We start from the raw sequence: 22,966 nt of genomic DNA on the forward strand, positions 1-22,966 counted from the left end.
GTTATTTAATGTTTAAAGATTAAGAGTGGACTGATGTTCATAGTAGGTACCCACTGGGCTCAGTGTTGGTTGCCCAGATGATCTAGGGGAAGGAGTTTTACAGAAATCTCCATATAGACAGATGACAGTAAGCTCTTCTGGTCAGTGAGCTTTCAAACAGGCAAGGAGCAACTATAGAAAAGAGCTTTCCTGGCTAGAGGCATGGGCAGGAAAGTGACAGAAGAGATCTTAGTGTTAGTTGAATGATGATGGCAGCAGGGAAAGATGATGCAAATTACTACCTTTGAGGTAATAGTTTCTGAAGTTGTGACTAAGGAAAGTGGATTGAGGGGTTGTGTATACTGCTGCTGTCAAAGTGGGAGTTAGAGTTCAGACCCAGATCTATGGCTTCAGGCTCAAGTCTTGTCACTTCCTTGAGTCATAGTTTATTCATCTGTAAATTATGAGGTTACACAGACACTTTACTGTTCTTACCCTCTGAATACCACTTGGTACTACCATGAGAAAATTTGCTAAGCTGTGGCCCAGAGGGGCATAAAATGATTAAAGATGTAAATACAGAATAGACGAATTCTGCCTGGTTGCTGTTATCTAATGATCCAGGTAATTCTGAGAATATGCATACATTGTATACATTTGCTAATTATTGTTGTTCAGTTGCTCAGTCATGTCTGACTCTCTGTGACCTCATGGACTGCATGCAGCATGCCAGGCTCTTTCGTGTCCTTCACCATCTCCCGGAGTTTGCTCAAACTCAACGTGCATCGAGTCAGTGATGCCATCCAACAGTCTCATCCTCTGTCGTCCCCTTCTGCCTTCAATCTTTCCCAGCATCAGGCTCTTTTCTAATGAATCAGCTCTTCTCATCAGGTGGCCAAGATATTAGAGCTTCAATTTCAGCATTAGTCCTTCCCATGAATATTCAGGATTGATTTCCTTTAGGATTGCCAGTAGTGAATTACGATTCTTGAGTAGTACATTGGTTTAGGTCTCCTTCCCTTGTCATCTCTCATTGATTTAGCAACATGGGTTAAGTACCTGCTATGAGCTGGATGCTGTTGGATGCTGAGTGTGTTAGCAGCAATGTTAGATCTCAGGACACCTACCCTAGAGGACCTAGCCTATGATTTAGTGGTGGAGAAGGAGATTTATTAATGCACATGTTGTGTACTGATAGAGGTATGATATGATACAGTGCTGAGGAAGCTCAGAGGTCTTCCTGGGCAGCATTTGGATGACTTTAGAGCGGGTGACCTTTGAGTTGGGGTTTAAGGCTGAGTAGGATTTCTCTAGCTGGAATAAAAGGAGAAAGGAGGGTGATCTGTTCTTCATGGTAGCACTATGTATCCATTCCAAGGCATCATTTGAATACCTGAAGGTGACTCCTGGATCCCTTCCAGATTCTTCTCTCACTCCCTTATTGTTTGTTTTTCTGTAGCAAGGGTTCAGACCCTGTGTTACCCTGCTTATGCAATATTGAGATTACAGTGCCTCTTTTAAAATGTGGTGGCTAACTCTGTTCTATGGGACTGTAGCCAAATTGGATATTTACTTCTAATAGTGCACCCTTAATGTGCATTCAGTTTTTAAAAAATTTAAGTTGGCCATCCTGTTGAAAAAGACGTTTGCTAAAACTGTCAGCTCTGAAGTCATATATCCCCTGGCAGGGACTTTATGTATTTACTATTTTGAATTTAAACAGAGGACTTGAGCCTGCTCATACTCTTTCTGTTCAACCAGTTAGGATTCTACCTGTCTGTACTACCACTCACCTAGTTTAGGATAATGATCACTTCTAAGAAGGGGGATAAGGAACCCAGATTAAGGAGGGGTACACAGTGACATGGGATTAGAGAAGGGTACATAGGACACTTTAATTGTATAATATTTTATGCTTAAAAAAAAGATCTGAAATAAATTTGGCAAAATGGTACGGTTATGCACACAATTGGGGGAGGGGGAAGGAGAAGCTAGCAGGGAATCCTGCAGAACAAGTCACGCCCAACTGGTTGTAGTCCCTTGATACTGTTACTCCTGACTAAGGCTAAGGGTTTACAATACTACAGAGTATCTTTATCTCAACAAAACCTTTCACAAAGTCACTCACTTGGGCAGACAGAGAAATATAATTGTGATTATATTCTGCGTCAAAAGTAATTGTAAAAGTCTGTTGTATATGTAGGACTTTGCGGTTAGCTGTCATTAAAAGAAATTGAATCCTAGGCTCTGTTTTCTTTTCAAAGTGCTGTATCTTTATTTTACTTACTCTTACTCTCCCTTGCCTGATTAAAGACAATCCCGTGAGGTAACAGAGCAAGGGCAGAGCATTTTTATAAATGCAGGGCTAGTAGGTTCAATGACTAATCTAAAGTCATGTGACTTTTAAGTGATTCACTAGCACCCAGATTTTTTGGATTATTGGTCTCCTCTCTGCATTGTACTCTGTTGCTTCTTTTAGTTCAGTGCAGTTCTACTATGGTGGTTGTTCTTGGTTTGATATCTGATATTCCCTCCAGCACCTAATAGAGTGATATTCAGGTTTTATTAGCTCAGTAAATACTTTCTGAGTGAATGAATGAATGATCATGGTTCTGGTGTAGCTAACAAAACATTCATATTGTCTGTTAAAATGGAGGTGGTTTACCTTACAATGATTTTACAAGTATCTGCCTCTGTTAGGCTTGATAAATAAAGAAACCAAATCAACATTCGGCTTTCTGATGCAACTGCAGAATTAATCAGAGAAGATGTCAAAGTAAATCACAAACGCTAAAGAGTAGTTCGTACTTCCAAAAAAGGAATTATGCACACTCTTTGGAAGCGAGATGAACATATATTCAGGCTTTAACAAAGAGTAAAAATTCTTTTGGTAGGAAAAATTGTTAAGTAGGGTCTTCATGACTGGTGATTTAAATCATAAATCACATCCATGTTGCTTGTCAGCCAATCAGATTCCAGATCATATGTGAGAACTTTGGTGATGTTTCTTTCTGATACATTGATTTTCCCCCCACCCCCACCCCTTGTGGACATTGGTAAAACCCACATTCTCGAGCAATTAGTATCTGTAATCTTTTAAATTGGGAGTTAAATAAATGAGGGTTCTGTTTAATATTTGCATTGACTTTGCTTTGAGATTTTGAGGAGTTTTTGGTACCTGGTTTTTCTTCAGAAGAAAAGGTGGCATATTGCCATGATTCTTGCAAAGGCATAATATATAATTATATGTGAATATCTGGAATTGCCACTGAGATATTTCTTAAAAATGTGATTATGATAATCCCTTATGTTGATAATAGTGCTTTATGGTTTACACAAAGCCCCTTTGTAAGATGTTTTAATCATCACAACAACCCTTTGAGTGGGTAGAATTTTCTGTCTCGGATGACTTTGATCCCTAATTATGAACTCTGGCTGATGATACTTGCGGCATTAGAGATTGTGAGCTTTTTCAGTTCTGGTGCCTCAAGCAAATTTGCAAGGGAGCCCTGATGTTAACTTTGGCAGGTTTCATGCCTGCAAATATTGATTGAGCCAGAAGCCCTAGTTGTAAAATGTCACCAGTGAATGTGCAGCCAGCAAAGGCAAGGGAAAACTCATTACCGCAGCTCATCTGTAACTTCTGGGTCAGGCCACTCACTACCATCTGGTCAAAATGAATGTTTGAAAACTCCTTTTTATTCTGACAAAATGTAATCAGGCGAGGTTAACAGCAGATGATTTCTGAGCACTTCGAACTGGTTAGAGCAATCCGTCCACAATCTTGGGTTTGTGGCATTCCATATGTCTAATATCTGAAGAGGTATCGGAAAGCTTTAAAATGATGAAATCCCAAAATAAAGGTAGGAAGGAATTTAATTATGTATATACCTCCCATACCTGTTGCATATACTCTTCCCCTCTCATATTGAAAGTGTTTATTTTGAAAAGAAAAGGCAGTGGGAGAGGCAGAATGAAATAGGATTACTGTCTTAAAATCTAAAGTTTTTTTTTTTTTTTTTAATGTGAGAGTGAGACTAAACCAATTTTATATTGCTTTAAGGAGAAAGATTATGGACTGGGGAAGAAAATTATAAGTTGAAAGGTTTCTCCTTAATTGAATGAACTCTCTGAGTGATCCGGAGATGGAGGGGGTGCAGTTTAGGGAGAAGGTTAAGTTTCTGGTCACCAAAAGTGTTAGGAAAGCCCCAGCCTATACCACAATGTTTTAAAGGGTCTTCACACCTCAGAAAGATAATCCAGTTAGATGAAGGGTTCCTGAAGTCTGGATTGTCTCTAGCGCTCAGAATTATGCCACAAGGTTTCGAATCCAGATGTATACAAGCATTTTCTGTAGAATGAATCTCAGTCTCTCAAAATCTCTCTGAAAATTGATCACTCTCTCTCTATTTCTGTCAGCTCTGCTCTTCTCTCTCTCAGAAATGTGGGAGTTAAAAACACAAATTCAGTGGAAAAGTATTACCAGATACGTAGAAACTATCTGTTGTCATTGTGCATTTTCTCACTCATTGGATACTAAAAAATGCAGCTGGGTATGGGGTCTGTCAAATATGTTGACATTAAAAATGGGATCCAGTACAGTATACTAACGCATATATATGGAATTTAGAAAGATGGTAATGATAACCCTGTATGCGAGATAGCAAAAGAGACACCGATGTATAGAACAGTCTTTTGGACTCTGTGGGAGAGGGAGGGGGGGGATGATTTGGGAGAATGGCATTAAAATATGTATAATATCATATAAGAAACGAATCCCCAGTCCTGGTTCAATGCATGATACAGGATGCTTGGGGCTGGTGCACTGGGATGACCCAGAGGGATGGTTCGAGGAGGGAAGTGGGAGGGGGGTTCAGGATGGGGAACACGTGTACACCCGTGGCGGATTCATGTTGATGTATGGCAAAACCAATATAATATTGTAAAGTAATTAGCCTCCAATTAAAATAAATAAATTTAAATTAAAAAAAAATGGGATCCTTATTTTAAAAACTGATAATGGTCAATACTCTTTCCAACCTTGAATTTTGGGATCCTTATTTTAAAAATTGATAATGGTCAATACCCTTTCCAACCTTGAATTTCTTTGATTTTGAGTCAGGTGTGTCCAAGAGAGACACATGTATTGTCTTCTGCGGGCTAAACTGTGATTAGCACTTTAGAAAGACTGGCCTTTATCTGTATACATACATCTATACACAAATGTCTGTGTGAAAGCGGTTGTTGTTCCTAGTTTGTAGATTGAAAAAACACAAACCTGGAATGAGTAAGTTACTTTCCAGGGCTGCTAAGTAAAGGGACCAGGATCTGAATTTAGGAAAATCTGACTCCAAAATTCCTTCTCCAAACAGGATATCACCACTGCACACAGGTTAGGAATGACTGATTAGTATGGCAAAGGAGGAAACGAACTATATTGGGAATTAGAAGCCTTATGTTATTACCTACCACAGACAAGGTGCTTAAACACACTGAGCTCAGATGTCCCTATTTCTATAAAAAGCGGGAGAAACTAGATTATCTCTTTCAGCTCAGATTTCTGAGTCTTTCCTACTGTTTGATATTTAGGAAACGGCCCTTTGTGCCCCCACTTGGAAGGCCCATATTCTGAAGATATGTGACCTGCTTGGTGCTAGGTGAAGAATTCCTGGTTTATTATAAAGTTAACAGATTTCCTTTTGAGTTTTCCATTTCCTTAATAAAATTGAACATATTTTTTCTGCCATTAACAAAGTACATTTTGTGAAAATTACTCCATTTCTTAGCCAGGTAACTCGGAATATTGAGCTACATTTAGATGTTCCCCCCACAAATGCGCATCTACATTATATCCTAGTACAAATGTGCTCTTCACATTAATAATTGCACTGTGTGTTTTCATAATTTATCATAATGATACCATTATTGCTTATTATAGAAGTCCCCTTTCTCCGCCCCCCATCCCCAAGTCTAATTGAGGTCGAGACAGACCATAAATGCGATAATATAGATTGCATGCTCAGAGGAAATGGAGTTGGTTTCATAGTGGAGTTTTAATTTAGGATTCGTTCTGGTGAGGTAGCCTCTTCCTATGGTACATTACTTTGAGCCCAATATAACTGCATTTTCCCACAGCCCCTCATTATAGCTACAGCTTCTCATTGCTTTTTAATTAAAAAGAGAGAGAGAGACAGAGAAAGAGAGAGGGGGAAAAATGAAACCTAAAGCTTTAGGTTGGATATTGTCTGGGTATGCAGGGAGTATTCTAAGCAGATTGCTTATTTAATTTTTTTAATGCTTTCAAAGCTTTCATGAAGATGTCTTGATTTTTATTTCTAGTCAGATGGGTATATATATTTCTCATCCATCATACACAAACACACAAGGCTTTTAAGATTTTTGGAAAGTTAAAAATATATATTTATATATGCATATATATATATATACATATATGTAATATGTATTCTTGGAGCTTCCTATTGGCTTTGAGCATGTGGGAACCCTTTGTGTAGCCTAGAAAGGATACCAGCTGTATCCTGTAGTTGGCTGGTGGCAAACGCTTAGTGAGCATTTATTCCACTCACCACCTATTGGGAGTAAGCAGGGAATTATAGAAGACTGTAAAAATCCTCAAAGGCTGATGTTCTAGTACATCGGAAGTTAGAAGTTAATCATTTTTTTTGCTGTGGGCAGCAGCAGCCGAGAAATGACTTTATTAAGAACAGTTTCTTTTGTCATTCCTTCATCTTGAGGGATTCCAAACACCTTTCAGATACCCAAATTAATCTCCAAAGGTGACTGGTAAGAATGGCTTGATCTTCTTGGGACTGGTTGTGTGAGACACAAGGAGACCTCAGGCCTGAGCTGCTGACCTCTCTCTGACAGGCTGTGAGTGCTCTGTTTCCCTTCTGGATCCAGAGCCCGTTGGCTCTTCCGTAGTGAAATCAGTTTGACAGCTCCTCGGTTCTTCTCTGCCTGCATATTCTTGCTTTGTTTTATGCAACTGAGCACTCCCTCAGTGGTGAATATGGGTAAATATAATCTAGAAGTTTATTTCTGGGTCAGGGTGTTGTTAGCTTCATAGGTTTTAATGGGTGATCTTTCATATTTCATAAATATGAGTGCCTATTTCATTGTCAGAAACCCAATTTTATTTTGACATTATCAGGGAACAGGAACCCCTCAGATGAAAATTCCTTAGACCTGGGATGTCAGTAAGGTAGCCACTAGCTGCATATGTCTGTTGGGCACTGAAATGGGGCCAGGTCTGTTTGAGCTGCATCACGAGTGTCAAATACATCCACCAAATTCCAAAGACTTAGTACTTACAAAAAAAAGTGAAATACATCATGAGTAATTTTTTATGTTCATTGCATGTTGAAATGATAATATTTTAGATATATTGGATTAGATAAAATATATTAAAATTAATTTTGTGTATTTCTTTTTACTTTTTAAAATTTGGCAGCTAAAAAATTTTAAATTACGTCTTTGGCTTACAGTGTATTTTGACTGACTGCTGTGGCCTAGACTTTTAAGCCCCTTGAGAGCAAAGCAGTGTTTGTCTTATTTTCACATGTGTTGCTAGTCCCCAGCACAGTGCCTTACATGGAGTTGGCGTTTATTATATATTTGTTAAAGAAATGAATTTTTAACCTTTATTACTTAGAGTGGTCAGATTTCAGAAATGAATAGAAATTTCTCTATTTAGAGGGTTATCAGTATCTGAAAAAGAGAGAATTGAGAGTTGAGAAGAGAAATGAAGGACAGAAGTTCTTAAAATTTTGCCTTGGGAGAGAAAAGTGCTGAAATAAAACATATCCAGGCCTTTGAACAACTTATCCATCTGTTGGAGAGTGGGATGGGAAGCTGGTATGTTGGTGAAGGAGCCATGTTGAACTATCCCGGTGGGTTTTCCTGTGTCTGTTCTGTCATAGAGTTGTCCTCCATGAGAGGAGGTAAAGCTGAATACCCTGTGTGAACAGGAAGGAAATTGGAGACGCAGTGGGTAAACCTAAAGGTTGCCCTCTCAGGAATGTGCTTAAAACTCTTCATGAAGATTAGCAAAGCTATTCTTGTCTCTAAAATCCATTCTCACAGTCTATCCCAGGTCCCCATTTAGACATTACCCTAATGGAAGCCTGGGACCGGTACTAGGCCAGGCTGATGACTCGAGGATCCTTCAAGCTTTGGAGTTCTTTAATAAGTTATTTGTTGAATGAATGGCCTAGCAAATACTATTTTAACTTGGCCGAGGTCTTGTATGACTTAGGTTCATGGGTATTTGTTCTCGCCTGAAAGTCCCTCAAATCTGTCTCAATTAGGGTTCTGGAATCATGGAAATTGGCAAACTAGCCAGAGATCAGTTTCAACTTTTAGAAGGCGCCAGGTTGTTGTTACAAGAGTTTATTAAAGGATCTCAGGCATCCTGTCTCCCTGCTTATAAAATGAAACTGTTAATTACTTCTCGTCCCCAGAGATGGGGTGAAGATGAAAAGGAGCGCTTTAAGCTCTGCAGAAGGAAAGTGCTATTTCACTGGAAATTATTATTATCAGTGGTAAAAATGAAACTCCTCCCTGACCTCTGAAACGTTTGTTTCACAGAAGTGGATTAGAAGATGTGTTCAAAAGAGCCATTGCCAGTATTCTTTTTTTTGCATTTTTTAACTGTGGCTGGATTTAGCTTTCCCCTTTAACTGTGGTCCACTGCCTTTGCTCTCTGCTCTGAGATAAACAATCCAGAAATCTCCTCTCCGTGGAGAACTATGGAGTTCATGCTTTGACTTGGCTGCTGCAATAGGCTCACGCTAATCAGAACCACAGCAGGGCTTATTTTATGAGCCTGAAAGAATTAGTGCTCCCGGGAGGGCTGAAGTTCCTTACCTGCTGGGGAGCTGCAGATTTCCAGTGTAGAGCCTCCCCTCCTTTCAGAGCTAACTACCTCCTTCTCCTTCTCACATGAAAACCACCACCTCCTTTTCCTTGTGCTCTGTGGTTACTGCCATGTTGATTTCCTTTTTCTTCTCGTTTTTAAAATGTCGACAGGTAATAATGGCAGCAATTTTGGTAATTTTTATATTTATGGAAATAGAGTGTGATCATATGAAATTATAATCTATCCCAGGGAGACTCAGGAGCAGAGCGAAAAATAGCAGGTGGTATCCCACAAACCAAATTGTCTAATGTGAGTTTTCTAAGCTGTGTCGTATGCTGAGACTTACTGAAGCACCTGGTATGTGGGCCCAGCAGGGTACTTGAGTATAGAGGGGAATGACTTTGCACCACTGGGGTGGAGGAGTTCAGTAACAGTGTGGCTTATAAGTCACAAGAGGACATGTGTAACATGTAGAAGAGAAATTTGTCTGTTATCACCAAACAACTTAGCAGGATGGCAGTGAATGCAGCGTTTTCCTCACTTTGCTAATAACATACCACATTGCACCCAGCACACTTTTGGTGTGTGCAGTTAGTATCACAGATAAAGAAAAGCTCATTGAAGAGTCTAACACTCTTAAGTGTTTTGTGTTGGGGAAGACACAATCATTTGATGAATTAACTCACAGAAATAATTTTATATGCTTCCCAGGTGGCTCAGTGGTAAAGAATCCACCTGCTAAGCAGGAGACGTGGGTTCGATCCCTGGGTTGGGAAGATCTCCGGGAGAAGGAAATGGCAACCCGGTCCAGTATTCTTGCCTGGGAAGTCCCCTGGACAGAGGAGCCTGGCAGGCTACAGTCCATGGGGTCTCAGGAGAGTCTTACATGACTTAGAAACTAAACAATAAAAATAATTTTAATTTGTCTAGTACTGTTATATGAATAATTTAGAATTCTTTCACTAATGTTTGCAGCCATTTGGTACAAACTTCCAGTTATGAGATAAATAAGTTCTGGGAATCTAATGTATAACAGAGTGATTATAGTTAATAATACTGTATTAGTACTTGAAAGTTACTAAGATCTTAAATGTCCTTGCCATCGGGGGTGGGGGGAAAATGTAATTATGTGAGGTGATACAGTTGTTAACTCACCTTATTGTGGTATTATTCACAATATGTGTGTGAATCACATCATGTTGTCATGTGTACACTTTGTACACTTTAAACTTGCACAGTGATTAAGTTTTTAATGTCAGTTTATATTAACTGACATAATGTCAGTTATATCTCAATAAAGCTGAAAAAAATGGTTCAGATACACAAACATTTTTTTTTTTAACTACACAGGGAGAAAAGGGTTGTAATCTCCATTTTCAGATGAGAAAACTAAAGCTTAGAGACATTAAATGAGGTGCCTGAAGTTGTACAGTAGCACTTGGAGCTGAATGGAGGCATCGGGCTGTTGGGTGTCTACTGCAGGGCTGTAGAGTGCTGAGGAGAAAGATTACCCTCAGTTCTGAAGCCCATTTCCGAAGTGCCCTGTTTTATTCCAATTGAATGTCAAGCAGTTGTAAAAACTGCTGTTTTGTGACCGTGGGTAATCATTGACCTTTGGCCTTACTATACTTGCCTGTAAAGTAGGAATTTAAAGTGTTGTGGACCCTTGGAAGTTATATATGTAGTATTCTTTGTTTGAGCTGCTTGTGAGTGACTATAATCTGTCTCAGACCTGAATTAAAACCATGTGCTAAGGGATTGATGTTGGCGACTGAATCCTAACTATTAAATAGAGCTTAATTAGCTCAAAGTGACTTTGTTCCCTGTGGTTTCTGTATAAACGAGAACTTTTGTGAAGGGCTAACCTTTGTGTCTTGAAAAAATTCTGTAACAAATAAAAGCCAACTATCTTGTAGGTCGGAGAAGGCAATGGCACCCCACTCCAGTACTCTTGCCTGGAAAATCCCATGGACGGAGGAGCCTGGTGGGCTGCAGTCCATGGGGTCGCTAAGAGTCAGACATGACTGAGTGACTTCACTTTCATTTTTCACTTTCATGCATTGGAGAAGGAAATGGCAACCTACTCCAGTGTTCTTGCCTGGAGAATCCCAAGGACGGGGAAGCCTGGTGGGCTTCCGTCTATGGGGTTACACAGAGTCGAACATGACTGAAGCGACTTAGCAGCAGCAGCATCTTGTAGGTGACTGTAACCCTGTATGTATAGAATCACTAAGGGCCTGAAAAATAATGACTTAGAGCTTTACTTCATTTTGTGGTAGAAATTGTGTGCTATGGTGCTTTTCGGTTGTGGAATTTTTGAACACTTTTGGAATATTTGGTGTGTACTCCCTTCTACATATTTTCCAGCTCTAAAATCCTGTGTTTCTTTTTTGTCTTTCTTAGCCCAACAGGGGCACAAAACGTCCCCGGGATGACGAAGAGGAAGAGCTGAAGATGCGTCGGAGACAAGCTGGTACTCGAGAGCGTGGCCGCTATCGGGAGGAGGAGATGACTGTGGTGGAAGAAGCAGATGATGACAAAAAACGGCTGCTTCAAATTATCGACAGAGAGGGTGAGGAGGAAGAGGAAGAGGTAAGGTGGCAGAGATGGGCTGGGGGCTGAGATGCTCAGCCTTGATGCAGTGTCTGTAGAGCATGATTTGGGATTAAATGCTTAGTTTCTCTGAGCTTCCCAGCTTAATCTGTAAAATGGGGTTAAGAATATTTGTTTCACAGTGTTGGTATGAAGGTTAAGTGGAGTTTGGAAGGCATTTTGCAAAGTGTGAAGAACATTACAGATAGAGTTTTTAAATTATTCTGGATTATATATTATAACTGAGGCCCAAGCACTGAACTGTGGGGCTGTTGGTATGGACTGAGGAGGATCACGGTGGTTTCCTAGCCCATACTGAGGGCACATAGATGGCACTCATTTTTAAGCACAGTCAATAGTCTTTGAAAGAGGAATAGAATTTTATCAAACGAGTGAAAGAAGGGCCTTTCAGGCAGTTAAAACAGCCTTACCAAAGCAACAAAGTTGAAGAAATTACAGGAGGAGGTAAGGGATTGGGTGTTTATATGTGATTGAAAAAATGCTGTTTAGGGAAAGAGCTGGCCAAGCCTTTCTATCTGCTGTTCCTCAGGTGGCCTCCGGGCCTTTGCACTCACTGCTGCCTCTGAACCTTCTCCCTTCTGTGCCCTCTTGAGAGTAATCATTCTCTTACTCTCTTACCACTTTATTTTACATACTGTCTTCCTATTTGTTATTTTACTCATTTGTTGTCCTCTCCCCAATCTCCTCTGAAAATGGGGACGGGCTGGGTTTTGTTCACAGCTGTATCTCTAGCATTCCAAGCAATGCCTAGCTCTTGGTGTAAGCCCTTAACCAATATTTATTGAATGAATAAATGAATGAAGCTGAAAAGAATAGAGGTAAAATATCAGCGATTAAAAATCAAATGACCTTGCCTTTGTGTCTTTTGAAATCTTGAAGTGTTAACTTGTATATTATTTCACCCTGGCATTTTGTTCAATATGAATTATGGAAATAGATTCTTAAGAGCCAGCTGTTTTTTGGTTCCCTCAAAGACATGATGCTAAGTTTGGATTTTAAAAAATGAAGCTGGAGTGTGAATCTGAGAAGGAAAAAAAAAATTGATTCATATTCTGAAAAAGGTCCTTACTGTGTTATGACAGTAGCCCTCTCCTCATTAGGATTTCTACCAGTGCTAATTTGGGGGTCTGCCCCTAAAAGGTGGTGACACTTTGGAAATCTGTGGTGGGAGACAGTCCTGAATCTCCTCTCTGAGGACAGCAGTCCTGCCAGCCTTAGACAAACAGTGTGTGTAGCACATTTTCCCTCTCGCCCTCCCTCCTCACTAGCTTCTGCTCAATCTGTTAGCCCTGCAGCAGCAGTTAATTGGCAGGTATAATTCCTGTGTCGGGCACTGCTGGTACTGGGGGATTAGGCTAGTAGCTGTCATGGGTAAATGGTTTCTAGCCTGGGAGACAGAAATGCAGTGTGGGACCAGCCCTTCCGGGAAGGGACAGGGAAAGAGAGATCGCTTTGTAAAAATGACACATGGAGGGCTACAAGTCCAGGAGTTATTTTCTCTCTGCCACCAAAGTCCCATCTGATGAAAAACAAGTGATGTTTGCCCCTGTAAAGTCACGTGAACTTGTAAAATATGATTGTCCTTTTTGTGCTACATCACCAGCATTCATCTTTCTGAAATCTCCCTCTGGTTTCTGACGTTGAGCTATTGGAGATACTGCTGTGGCCGATGACTAAGACTGATAATTCAGTTTTCCCCCAGTGTTGGAGACAGATTAAAGGAGGGAAGGCCAAACCCTGGAGAGGCTAAGACTTTGGGAATCCTGTGAGAGCTGTATTATTAACACTAATAAAGTTTTCTTCTACAGGGTGGGCAGGATGTTAGCTAAGGGAAAGAAGAGCCGTGGGTATTGAAGTTGCTTAAAAGTGATTTAACCCTTTCCTAGAAATTTAAATTATTTTTTAGTTAAATCCCAGTGATAAGTTGGGTACATTAACACTCATGCTAAGTGTTACAATAAGGGCCTCCCAGGTCTCTCACTGATAAAGAATTCACCTGCAAAGCAGGTGACACAGGTTTGATCCCTGGGTCAAGAAGATCCCCTGGAGATGGAAATGGCAACCCACTCCAGTATTCTTGCCTGGGAAATACCAGGGATAGAGGAACCTGGCGGGCTACAGTCCATGGGGTCACAAAAGAGTCAGACATGACTTAGCGACTAACCAAGCTACAACGAGTTACAATAATAGCTTACATTAGTATAGTGTCATGTAGTTTATGAAACAGATTTATGTGCTTCATGTCTTTAGGTCATCTCTATGACCTTGAAAGATAAAGGTGATAGTTTTCCCCTCTCTGCTTACCTTCCTTCCTTCCTTCAGCAGATCGTCACTGGATGCCTCCTGTATGCCAGGCCCTGTCCTGGGTGCTGGAGAGTCAACAGTGAACAAGTGGACACGGGCCACCAACGGGGATTGGGGGTTGGGGAGATTACTGGGCCAGATCCTGCCAGACCATCCTTATATAGGTCATGTGAACAATATGGAATTTTATTCAAAATGCAAGTGGATGGACTCACATATGAGGTAGAATCAATGAGACTTGGTGAGGGTTTGAAGATAATACATTCAGCAAAGTGACATTGCTACGTGAGTAGTAAGTAGTGAAGCTACAGCTCTGAGTCCTGACTGGGCCAGAGCACTGACTTCAGTTTTTACCAAGTCAGGGAACTTCTCTGTAAAGCCATAGACACTGGGAAGCAGGTTGTGGGTGGTTCCAACAGAGTCCCTCTGGGTCCAGGAGTCATTGATTAAAAATCTAAGGAATGTGTCATGCACAAATGAATGTTACAGGTATCTCCCATTTAAAACTCAATATGTCAGAATCTAAATTTAATAAAATAATAGCTAACATTTTTGGGAACTTAAAAGAATTATGAGATGATTCAGTGCTTTCCAAAAGGATCTATTTCTGGTTCTCTTAATGGCATTCGGTGTGAGTTATGGTCAGTGACTATCAAGCTGTGAAGCTAGGAGTTGGGAGAGTGTTGGAGAGGCAGAGTGAACTGCAGCAGATTAAACTGGGAAATAAACTGAAGAAAAAGCATTTCTGAAATTTTAGTGTAGATTTTTTTTTTTGGAGGAAATGATTCTGTTTTCAAAAACTCATTTTATTTACCTTTGTAGGTATTATTCCAGTATATGAGAAGTGAGAAAACTATGTGGCCTGCTGGGGTGTTTTTTATGCTTACTCTGAGCGAGATTACTAAATTCTTGTTGCTGTATCAGGATTCCAGGTCCCTGTTTGATTCCCTTCTCAGCAGCTAGGATGGGCTAGATACAGTAATGTATAAGAAATGTAATGTAATGTATAAGAAACACAAAGCAGTGACTGTTGCTGCTTAATAACCATTCTTATCTTGTGTGTGTGTGTGTGTGTGTGTGTGTGTGTGCTTAGTCACTCAATCATGACTGACTCTTTGTGACACAGTGAACTATAGCCCATCAGGCTCCTCTTTCCATGGGGATTCTCCAGGCAAGAATACTGGAGGGGGTTGCCATTTCCTCCTCCAGGGGATCTTCCCAACCCAGGGATTGAACCCAGGTCTCCCACGTTGCGGGCGGGCATACAAAAATAGGCTCTAAGTTGAATTTGACATGTGGACCACAATTTCCTGACCCCTGGTGTGGGGAGAAGATTGAGGGCCACTGTCACTGACTCAGGGTTTGACCTTGAACAAGTTCTTTTAAAACTCTGAAGGTTATCTTATCTGTATGAAAGAAGAGAAGGATGAGATAAATATTATATAATATTCATTTACTACTGTTGCTTACTCCAATGCCATACAGTATACTCAAGTATTTGTTGAATGAGTGAATCTTTAACACCTTAAGCTGAACTTCCTGGGCTAAATGTGAGACACACAGGGTAATGATACTAAGTAGCACATGATGTAGACTCTTAACCCTCATTCTAATAGGGGGTGGAGGGGAGTATGTGTGTATTGTACACTTAATCCAGAAAGGTGAGTGGCAGAGTGGCATAGTAAAAGCCATGGGAAGGAAGTAGTGATTAGTGAATAAGAAACAATCCCTTTGGACTGAATTGTTGTCTCTTTACACCAGGAAGAACCATTGGATGAAAGCTCAGTGAAGAAAATGATCCTGACATTTGAGAAAAGATCATACAAAAACCAAGAGTTGCGGATCAAGTTTCCAGACAACCCAGAGAAGTAAGGCTCGTTTTGCTGTTTTTTGCCCCTTCTCCTCTGAGATGCTTTGTTGCTGATTTTTGTTTTGCTCTTTGTGTGTTTTGTCTGCTTTGGTTTCTGTGCTTTGGGTCGGGAGTCCCAGGATGACTCACATGTTTGGGAAATCACTAGAAGTTCTCTCGGGACTCAGAATCAGTGGTACTCGGGTACACAGTAGGATCAGCAAGGGGAAAAGACACATCAGGCAGTTTGGAGACATTCACAAACAGGCTTCCTGTGTTTTCTCCCGCCCCCTGGGAGGGGTCAGCAGACAGGCTCCTTCTTCCAGCAATGCAATACCTCATCGCGTGTGCCCTGTTTCTATTAGGGAAGCCCATTTGAGACTGAGACCAGGATATTTATTGAAGACAGACCATGGCATTCTCTGCCAGCAACAACTACTAAAATTGCAGACTCACAGACGGAAAGCAGATGTTCAGTGCCCCAGATGGGTAAAGCAAACCTTATCTCTTAGGAACTGTTTCAAAAGCCAGGTTCCCAGATGCCACCCTAGGATCTGTTTACTCTTTTTTGCATTTCTCTTCCAGGCCCCTAGAAAACTAACCATGGCTGCCACTAGCGATAGCTTTACTACCGAGAAAATGTCAAAGGCTTTGGGGTTAGACAGATATGGGTGTGACTCCCACATGACCTTCAGCAAGTCAGGTCTTCTTTCTTAGCCCCAGGTGTCTCATCTGTATAAAGAAATAGTACCTCCTCCACAGGGTTGTTGTGAGAAATAAATGAGAATAATGGCAAGGGTTTAGCTCAGTGTCCGGTATGTAGTAAGTGCTCATGAACTGATGGTTATCTGATTGCTCCTCAGTGCACTAGGAAGTGCTGTTATGAAGACTCTGATAGCTTTCAATCGGTTTTGAATCCTAAGTAGATTTTCGTATTTATACAGATTTTAATGTCCTAAATCTCTCTTTCTCTCTCTTCCTCCCTTCCAGGACATACACTTTTAATGAATCTTAATATTGTCCCTAGGCAATGAGGAGTTGAATAGTACAGTCTTTGCACTCAAGTTTAAAGGTTACTAGGGGACAAAGAACTCTGCTCAATGTTATGTGGCAGCCTGAATGGGAGGAGAGATTGGGGAGAATGGATTCATGTGTATGTATGGCTGAGTCCCTTTGCTGTCCCCTTGAATCTGTTACAGCATTGTTAATTGGCTATCAGTTCAGTTCAGTTCAGTCGCTCATTCGTGTCCGACTCTGCAACCCCATGAATCGCAGCACGCCAGGCCTCCCTGTCCATCACCAACTCCCAGAGTTCACCCAAACTCATGTGCATCGAGTCGGTGATGCCATCCAGCCATCTCATCCTCTGTTGTCCCCTTCTCCTCCTGCCCCAGTCCCTCCCAGCATCAGAGTCTTTTCCAATGAGTCAGCTCTTCGCATAAGGTGGCCAAAGGATTGGAGTTTCAGCCTCAGCATCAGTCCTTCCAATGAACGAACACCCAGGACTGGTCTCCTTTAGGATGAACTGGTTGGATCTCCTTGCAGTCCAAGGGACTCTCAAGAGTCTTCTCCAACACCACAGTTCAAAAGCATCAATTCTTTGGCACTCAGCTTTCTTCACGGTTCAACTCTCATATCCATACATGACCACAGGAAAAACCATAGCCTTGACTAGACAGACCTTTGTTGGCAAAGTAATATCTCTGCTTTTGAATATGCTATCTAGGTTGGTCATAACTTTCCTTCCAAGGAGTGTCTTTTAATTTCATGGCTGCAGTCACCATCTGCAATGATTTTGGAGCCCAGAAAAATAAAGTCTGACACTGTTTCCACTGTTTCCCTATCTATTTCCCATGAAGGGATGGGACCAGATGCCATGATCTTCGTTTTCTGAATGTTGAGCTTTAAGCCAACTTTTTCACTCTCCACTTTGACATTCATCAAGAGGCTTTTTAGTTCCTCTTCACTTTCTGCCATAAGGGTGGTGTCATCTGCATATCTGAGGTTATTGATATTTCTCCCGGCAATCTTGATTCCAGCTTGTGCTTCTTCCAGCCCAGCGTTTCTCATGATGTACTCTGCTGCTGCTGCTGCTGCTGCTAAGTCACTTCAGTTTTGTCCGACTCTGTGTGACCCCACAGACAGCAGCCTACCAGGCTCCTCCATCCATGGGATTTTCCAGGCAAGAGTACTGGAGTGGGGTGCCATCACCTTCTCTGCATATAAGTTAAATAAGCAGGGTGACAATATACAGCCTTGACGTACTCCTTTTCCTATTTGGAACCAGTCTGTTGTTTCATGTCCAGTTCTAACTGTTGCTTCCTGACCTGCATACAGGTTTTTCAAGAGGCAGGTCAGGTGGTCTGGTATTCCATTCCAATATAAAATAAACGGTTTAAAAACAAATGGACAAACAAAATTACTAGGGAGACTGACTGTAAATACATGGTAGAACAAAGTATACTTTAAAAGAAATACAAGAGGAAGAAGCAGTGAATAGTTGGAGCTTATTGAGAGCTTCACAGCAGAAGTGGTATTTGAGCTGATTTTGATTTTAGTTAGGTCGAAAAGAACAGGGAAAGGCACGCCAGGCAGTGTGACCAGCAGGAACAGAGGCACAGGGGTATCAGAGGGCCTTCTATCCTCACGTCAACCTGGAAAGGCTGGTGTCCACTGCATTCTGTCTGTATGGTAGATGAGGAGGTGGAGAGAGGAGAACCTGGTTACTGGACCTCAGGCCACAGCCCCCTTTGATGGTAGGAGTGGCTGGATCAGAGCTCGGCTTTCCCAGCGCCAGAGTCCCGTCAGGTTTTGCACTGACCTCCACCGAATGACATGGGCTTCCCTGATGGCTCCGTGGTAAAAAATCCACCTGCCAATGCAGAAGATGCAAGAGATGCAGATTCGATCCCTGGATTGGGAAGATCCCCTGGAGGAGGAATGGCAACCCACTCCAGTATTCTTGCCTGGAAAAATCCATGAACAACAGGCTACAGTCTCTAAGGTCACAAAGAGTCGGATACGACTGAGCAGCTGAGCACCACCAGCACTACCATACAGCAGTAATTGTACTTGTCATTCCGCATGTGTGTGTGTTTGGTTATATAAGTAATACGCAAATAGACTGTCGTCATAAAAAATACCAACAGTGCATAAGTAGAATGAAAAATGTGAAAGATGGAAGCTTTCTTTCCCTGCACTGACCCCCTTTCCATTCCCCTACTTAGAGATAGCACCTGTGAACACTTCTGTGAGTATCCTTTTTCATTATTTTCTGTACACTGATTTACATATATATATATAGGTATGCAAAATTTTTTTCCCACCTAAGTCATACTGTACTTATCTTGCACCTTTACTTTTTGGTCATGAAACAGAGTATCTTTCAATGTTACTATATGCATATTTACCTTATGCTTTGTGGCTGTTTGCATAGTATTTTGTAGTTTGGAGATAACCATGATTTATTTGTTACGTTTTTCTAGATGGACATTTGGTTATTTTTTTAGTCTCCCTTTTTTATTGAAGCATAGTTGATTTACAATGTTATTTGTAATACTGATTTTATGAGTAATACTGTAGCGAACCTGTATGTACATTTGTCTTGGTATCCATGTGTTTCTCTAGGATACATATCTAAATACTGAATTCCCAGATTGAAAGCATGAACATTTTAAACTTTGATGCGTGCATGGGTGCTCAGTCGTGTCTAACTCTTTGTGACGCCATGGACTGTAGCCCGCCAGGCTCTCTCCATGGGATTCTCCAGGCAAGAAGACCGGAGACATTTCCTCCTCCAGGGGTTCTTCCCAACCTGGGGATCACACCCGCATCTCCTGCATTTCCAGCACGGCAGGCAAATTCGTTACCACTGAGCCACCTGGGTGATAGCTACTGCCAAATTCTCCACTGTCTCCTTTAGTTCTTCCATCAGCAGGTCTCTTTCCCTGCATTCTTGCCCATAATGAATTTGATCTGCCTTAACATCTGTGCCATTTGTTTTATTGTTGTTTCTTTACTCAGTGGTTTTTCTGCATTCAACTCTGTGCTCCTTTTCGGTGGACTGTGTGTTGCTTGTCTCTGTAGTACCTAGCACAGTGCCTGCCATACTGTAGGTACTCAGTACGCGTGAGAGGTCTTACGTAGTTGACGTCATATTTACTATATCCCCATTTCTTGGAACTTCAGGCTACATTATGAGGCAGCTATGCCATAGATGGATGACACTGGAAATTTAAGAAACTCAGTTTACTTATTGAAATGCCAGTATTGCCTTTGCCCATTTGGTGGGTATACTTTTAAGCAGTGGGTTTCTGCAGCTTTTGTTCACCATCTACGTCGTAGGTACTACATGAATTCATTGTTACAATTCATGAAGTGGTTTTAAGGAAATGTTATTTTATTTAAAAATATCAACAGTGTTTGTCATTCAGACAATATATATACTATTTTAGTTTTTAAATCTGAACATTTGCAAATTGAAATCATGCATAAAGAACATTTTTTTTTTATGTCCAAAAGCAGTCAGGAAACTACATTGTGTTTTAACCTTGAGTTCTTGAATTCTTACTGGTGCAGGGTCTTTTATAATTCTCTAGACCAGCGAGGTGCAATTAAGATGAAAATTGCTAGAGCATATTTGAATGAAACTTTCCGGTTGAGATCAGAAACATTCAAATTTATTTTCCCATATATGCAATTGTCATTTTGATTGCATACCAAAAAATGCCTCTCTTCATTTGGCTGCGTTTCAGATTCAATTGACAATTCTCCTTATGCAGCCTCTGCTCTGCACTGTGTGATCTTTCTCCCAAACAGCACATAGAGTGGAGTGTGCTATTTCCCCAGTAAGTCCTTTAGTAGTTTTTCTCTTCATTTTTGCAGGGGCAGAATTATTTAGTTCAGTGGCCCTCAAATTTTTTAATCTCAGGCATCTTTTGTACACATAAATTGTTGAGTACCCCAAAGTGCTTATCTTAGAAGATTCTAGAATATTCAAGCACACATATCATTCGCCATTAGAGCAGTGGTAGCATCACACGTTGTATAGTCCTCTGAAAAACTCCACTGTATACTCCCGAGAGAAAGAGAGTAAAAGAAGCAAATAATGTTTTGGAGTTAGTCTAAAAATAGTTTTGATGTTATAGACCCCTGAAAGGATCCCCAGCCACCACCTACGCTGACCCTTCAATCTCAGGACCATGCTTTTAAGCAAGTGAAGAAAGCACCATGTTCTCTGTGCACTTATAGCTGGTTTTGTGATTGCAGGAGCATGTACTGGTTTCTGGTGCTTTTATAGTGTTTTTGAACACTGCTGGTCACTTGCTAAAATTCACTTTTGTGGTTGAAGGAGGGCATCCTGCTGATACGAAGCAAATGTACATAAGCAGGCTAGCGGAATATTCTCCGTCATACCAGATGGAATCAGTGACCCCATCTCAGCCTGGGGTACTGTTTTAATATGTTGCTCTATTGCTTTCCCATTGACCTCTAACTTGATCCTCTCCCCCAGCTGTGAGTCATCTGTTGCTGAAGGTATGCCTAATCCCTAGACAGCCATCTGCAAACAGTGTAGCGTGTGCTTAAAAATGAGTCAGCTTGTACTTCTGTCAGCAAAAAGAGAATTTTCTTTGTTATAGCATAGCAAACTTGATGGAATCTAGATTCATTGATTGCCTGCTATCTACCAACAATTGTTAGGAACTTCTTTTTATCTCTTTTAATCCTCACTTTAATTCAGAGAGAAAGATGAAGGAAGTTGAGTTTTAGAAGTAGGTTAGTTAATATTCTCTGTCTCCCTTGACAAGGTTGGAGTCTGGTGCTCTGTGTTCCAGGGGCAGTTTTCTTGGGCAGTGCTGGATATTCTTGCTACTAATTGGATGCAATAGATTATTTATATTTGTGCTAGGGTAGTTCAGTGAGGACAGAACTGGGATTGTTGTCTGTTATATGGACACCTAGTATGTGCCCATAAATACTTAGTAACAAACTGCTAATGGTTACACAGGCTGGATGTGACCCAGGTCAATCTCATTCCCAAGTCCAAGCATTTCTCACCATATCACGCTACTCTTGTAACATGGGACCCCAGTGGTATTTTTATGCTATATCCCTGCTCACAGTTGACTTCTGCTGGTTTTATTTTGTTTTGATAATTTTCTGAGTTTCTAAACTTAAAGATACTTGGTTAGGATTGCATATGTGAAAGAGGAATTTCAAAGTTGGAAGGGACTGGAAAGTACAAGTCTATTTCTCCCTTCTAATTATTGATTTTTTAAAATATCACCCTTTATTAATTACCCCCAGTGACAAGGGTATAACTTTCCAAAGAAACTTATTTCATCATTTGACAGCTCTGACTCTTTAGATTTCAACTCAGAATGAAAAAGAATTTCAACAGATCCTCATGGAAGAGGGTAGTTAGACTCCTTATGATTTCAGTTGCTTCCCCAAGTTATTTAGTTTCCATAACTCCACTCCAGTATTCTGGCCTGGAGAATTCCATGGACTGTGTGTAGTCCCTGGGGTCGCAAAGAGTTGGACATGACTGAGCGACTTTCACTTTCACTTTCATCCCTCACAAAGTAGATTCCCATAACAGATGTCACAAACTTTTAGGCCATATAGTCAGCATTTCTCTTATCTTATTGTCTTCTTTTAAGCAGCCTAAAACCATGGTAGCATTTGAGGCAGCAATTTTCCACTTCTCCCTTTGACAGGCACCTTTGGAATTTCTGCAGTGGACAGGGGGTGTGTCCAGTGCTAGGTGTCCAGAGAGGACTGAGAAGCAGTCTGTGTCCTGGCAGAGCTGTCTCATGGTCTGATTTGTATTGTGGTTACTGTTGACTTAAAATCATCAAGTCCTTTCCACACATGTCTACTTACTATCGACAGAGGAGCCTGGTAGACTACAATTCATGGGATTGCAAAGAGTCGGACACGACTGAGTGACTTTCACTTTTTTCCACTTATTATACTGTCTTTCCTGATCCATGTATTCTTGCCTTTCTGGTTCAGTGCATTATTCTCCATGTGGATCCTAGGTAATTTTCCTCCTGTTAGATTTGGCCTGTCATCATTGCCTGTCAGGAACTTTCTGAATTGATTCTGTCAGCTGCTGTGTTCACTATAAGCTTTGTGTTATATGACATTTGTTAAGTTTGCCTTTTATGTATCTTCACCTGAGTCGTGGGTCAAAAAATAACAGTAAAATACTTAAACAGACTTAAGGATGGAGCCCTGAAGGGTACCACCAGAAGCCTCTCTCCAGGCTGACATTCATTCATTGATTATCACTCAAGTCCCCCGATCGCTTCCTTGTATCCAGCATGATTTGTTTATTACTA

At 40.9% G+C, this 22,966-nt stretch overlaps 1 protein-coding gene across 1 annotated transcript in view; it reads left to right on the forward strand.

Annotated features, from left to right (window-relative positions):
- The window catches only part of CTNNBL1 (catenin beta like 1), a 166,729-nt gene that overhangs the window by 22,727 nt on the left and 121,036 nt on the right, over positions 1 to 22,966 (forward strand). The window contains exons 2-3 of the mRNA XM_005895997.2: positions 11,258 to 11,446; positions 15,533 to 15,639. Of these exons, the coding sequence (XP_005896059.1) occupies positions 11,258 to 11,446; positions 15,533 to 15,639 (296 nt within the window). The remainder of the gene's footprint in view (positions 1 to 11,257; positions 11,447 to 15,532; positions 15,640 to 22,966) is intronic.

This window comes from Bos mutus, chromosome 13, assembly GCF_027580195.1.
Source record: "Bos mutus isolate GX-2022 chromosome 13, NWIPB_WYAK_1.1, whole genome shotgun sequence".
Classification (NCBI taxonomy): Eukaryota; Metazoa; Chordata; class Mammalia; order Artiodactyla; family Bovidae; genus Bos; species Bos mutus.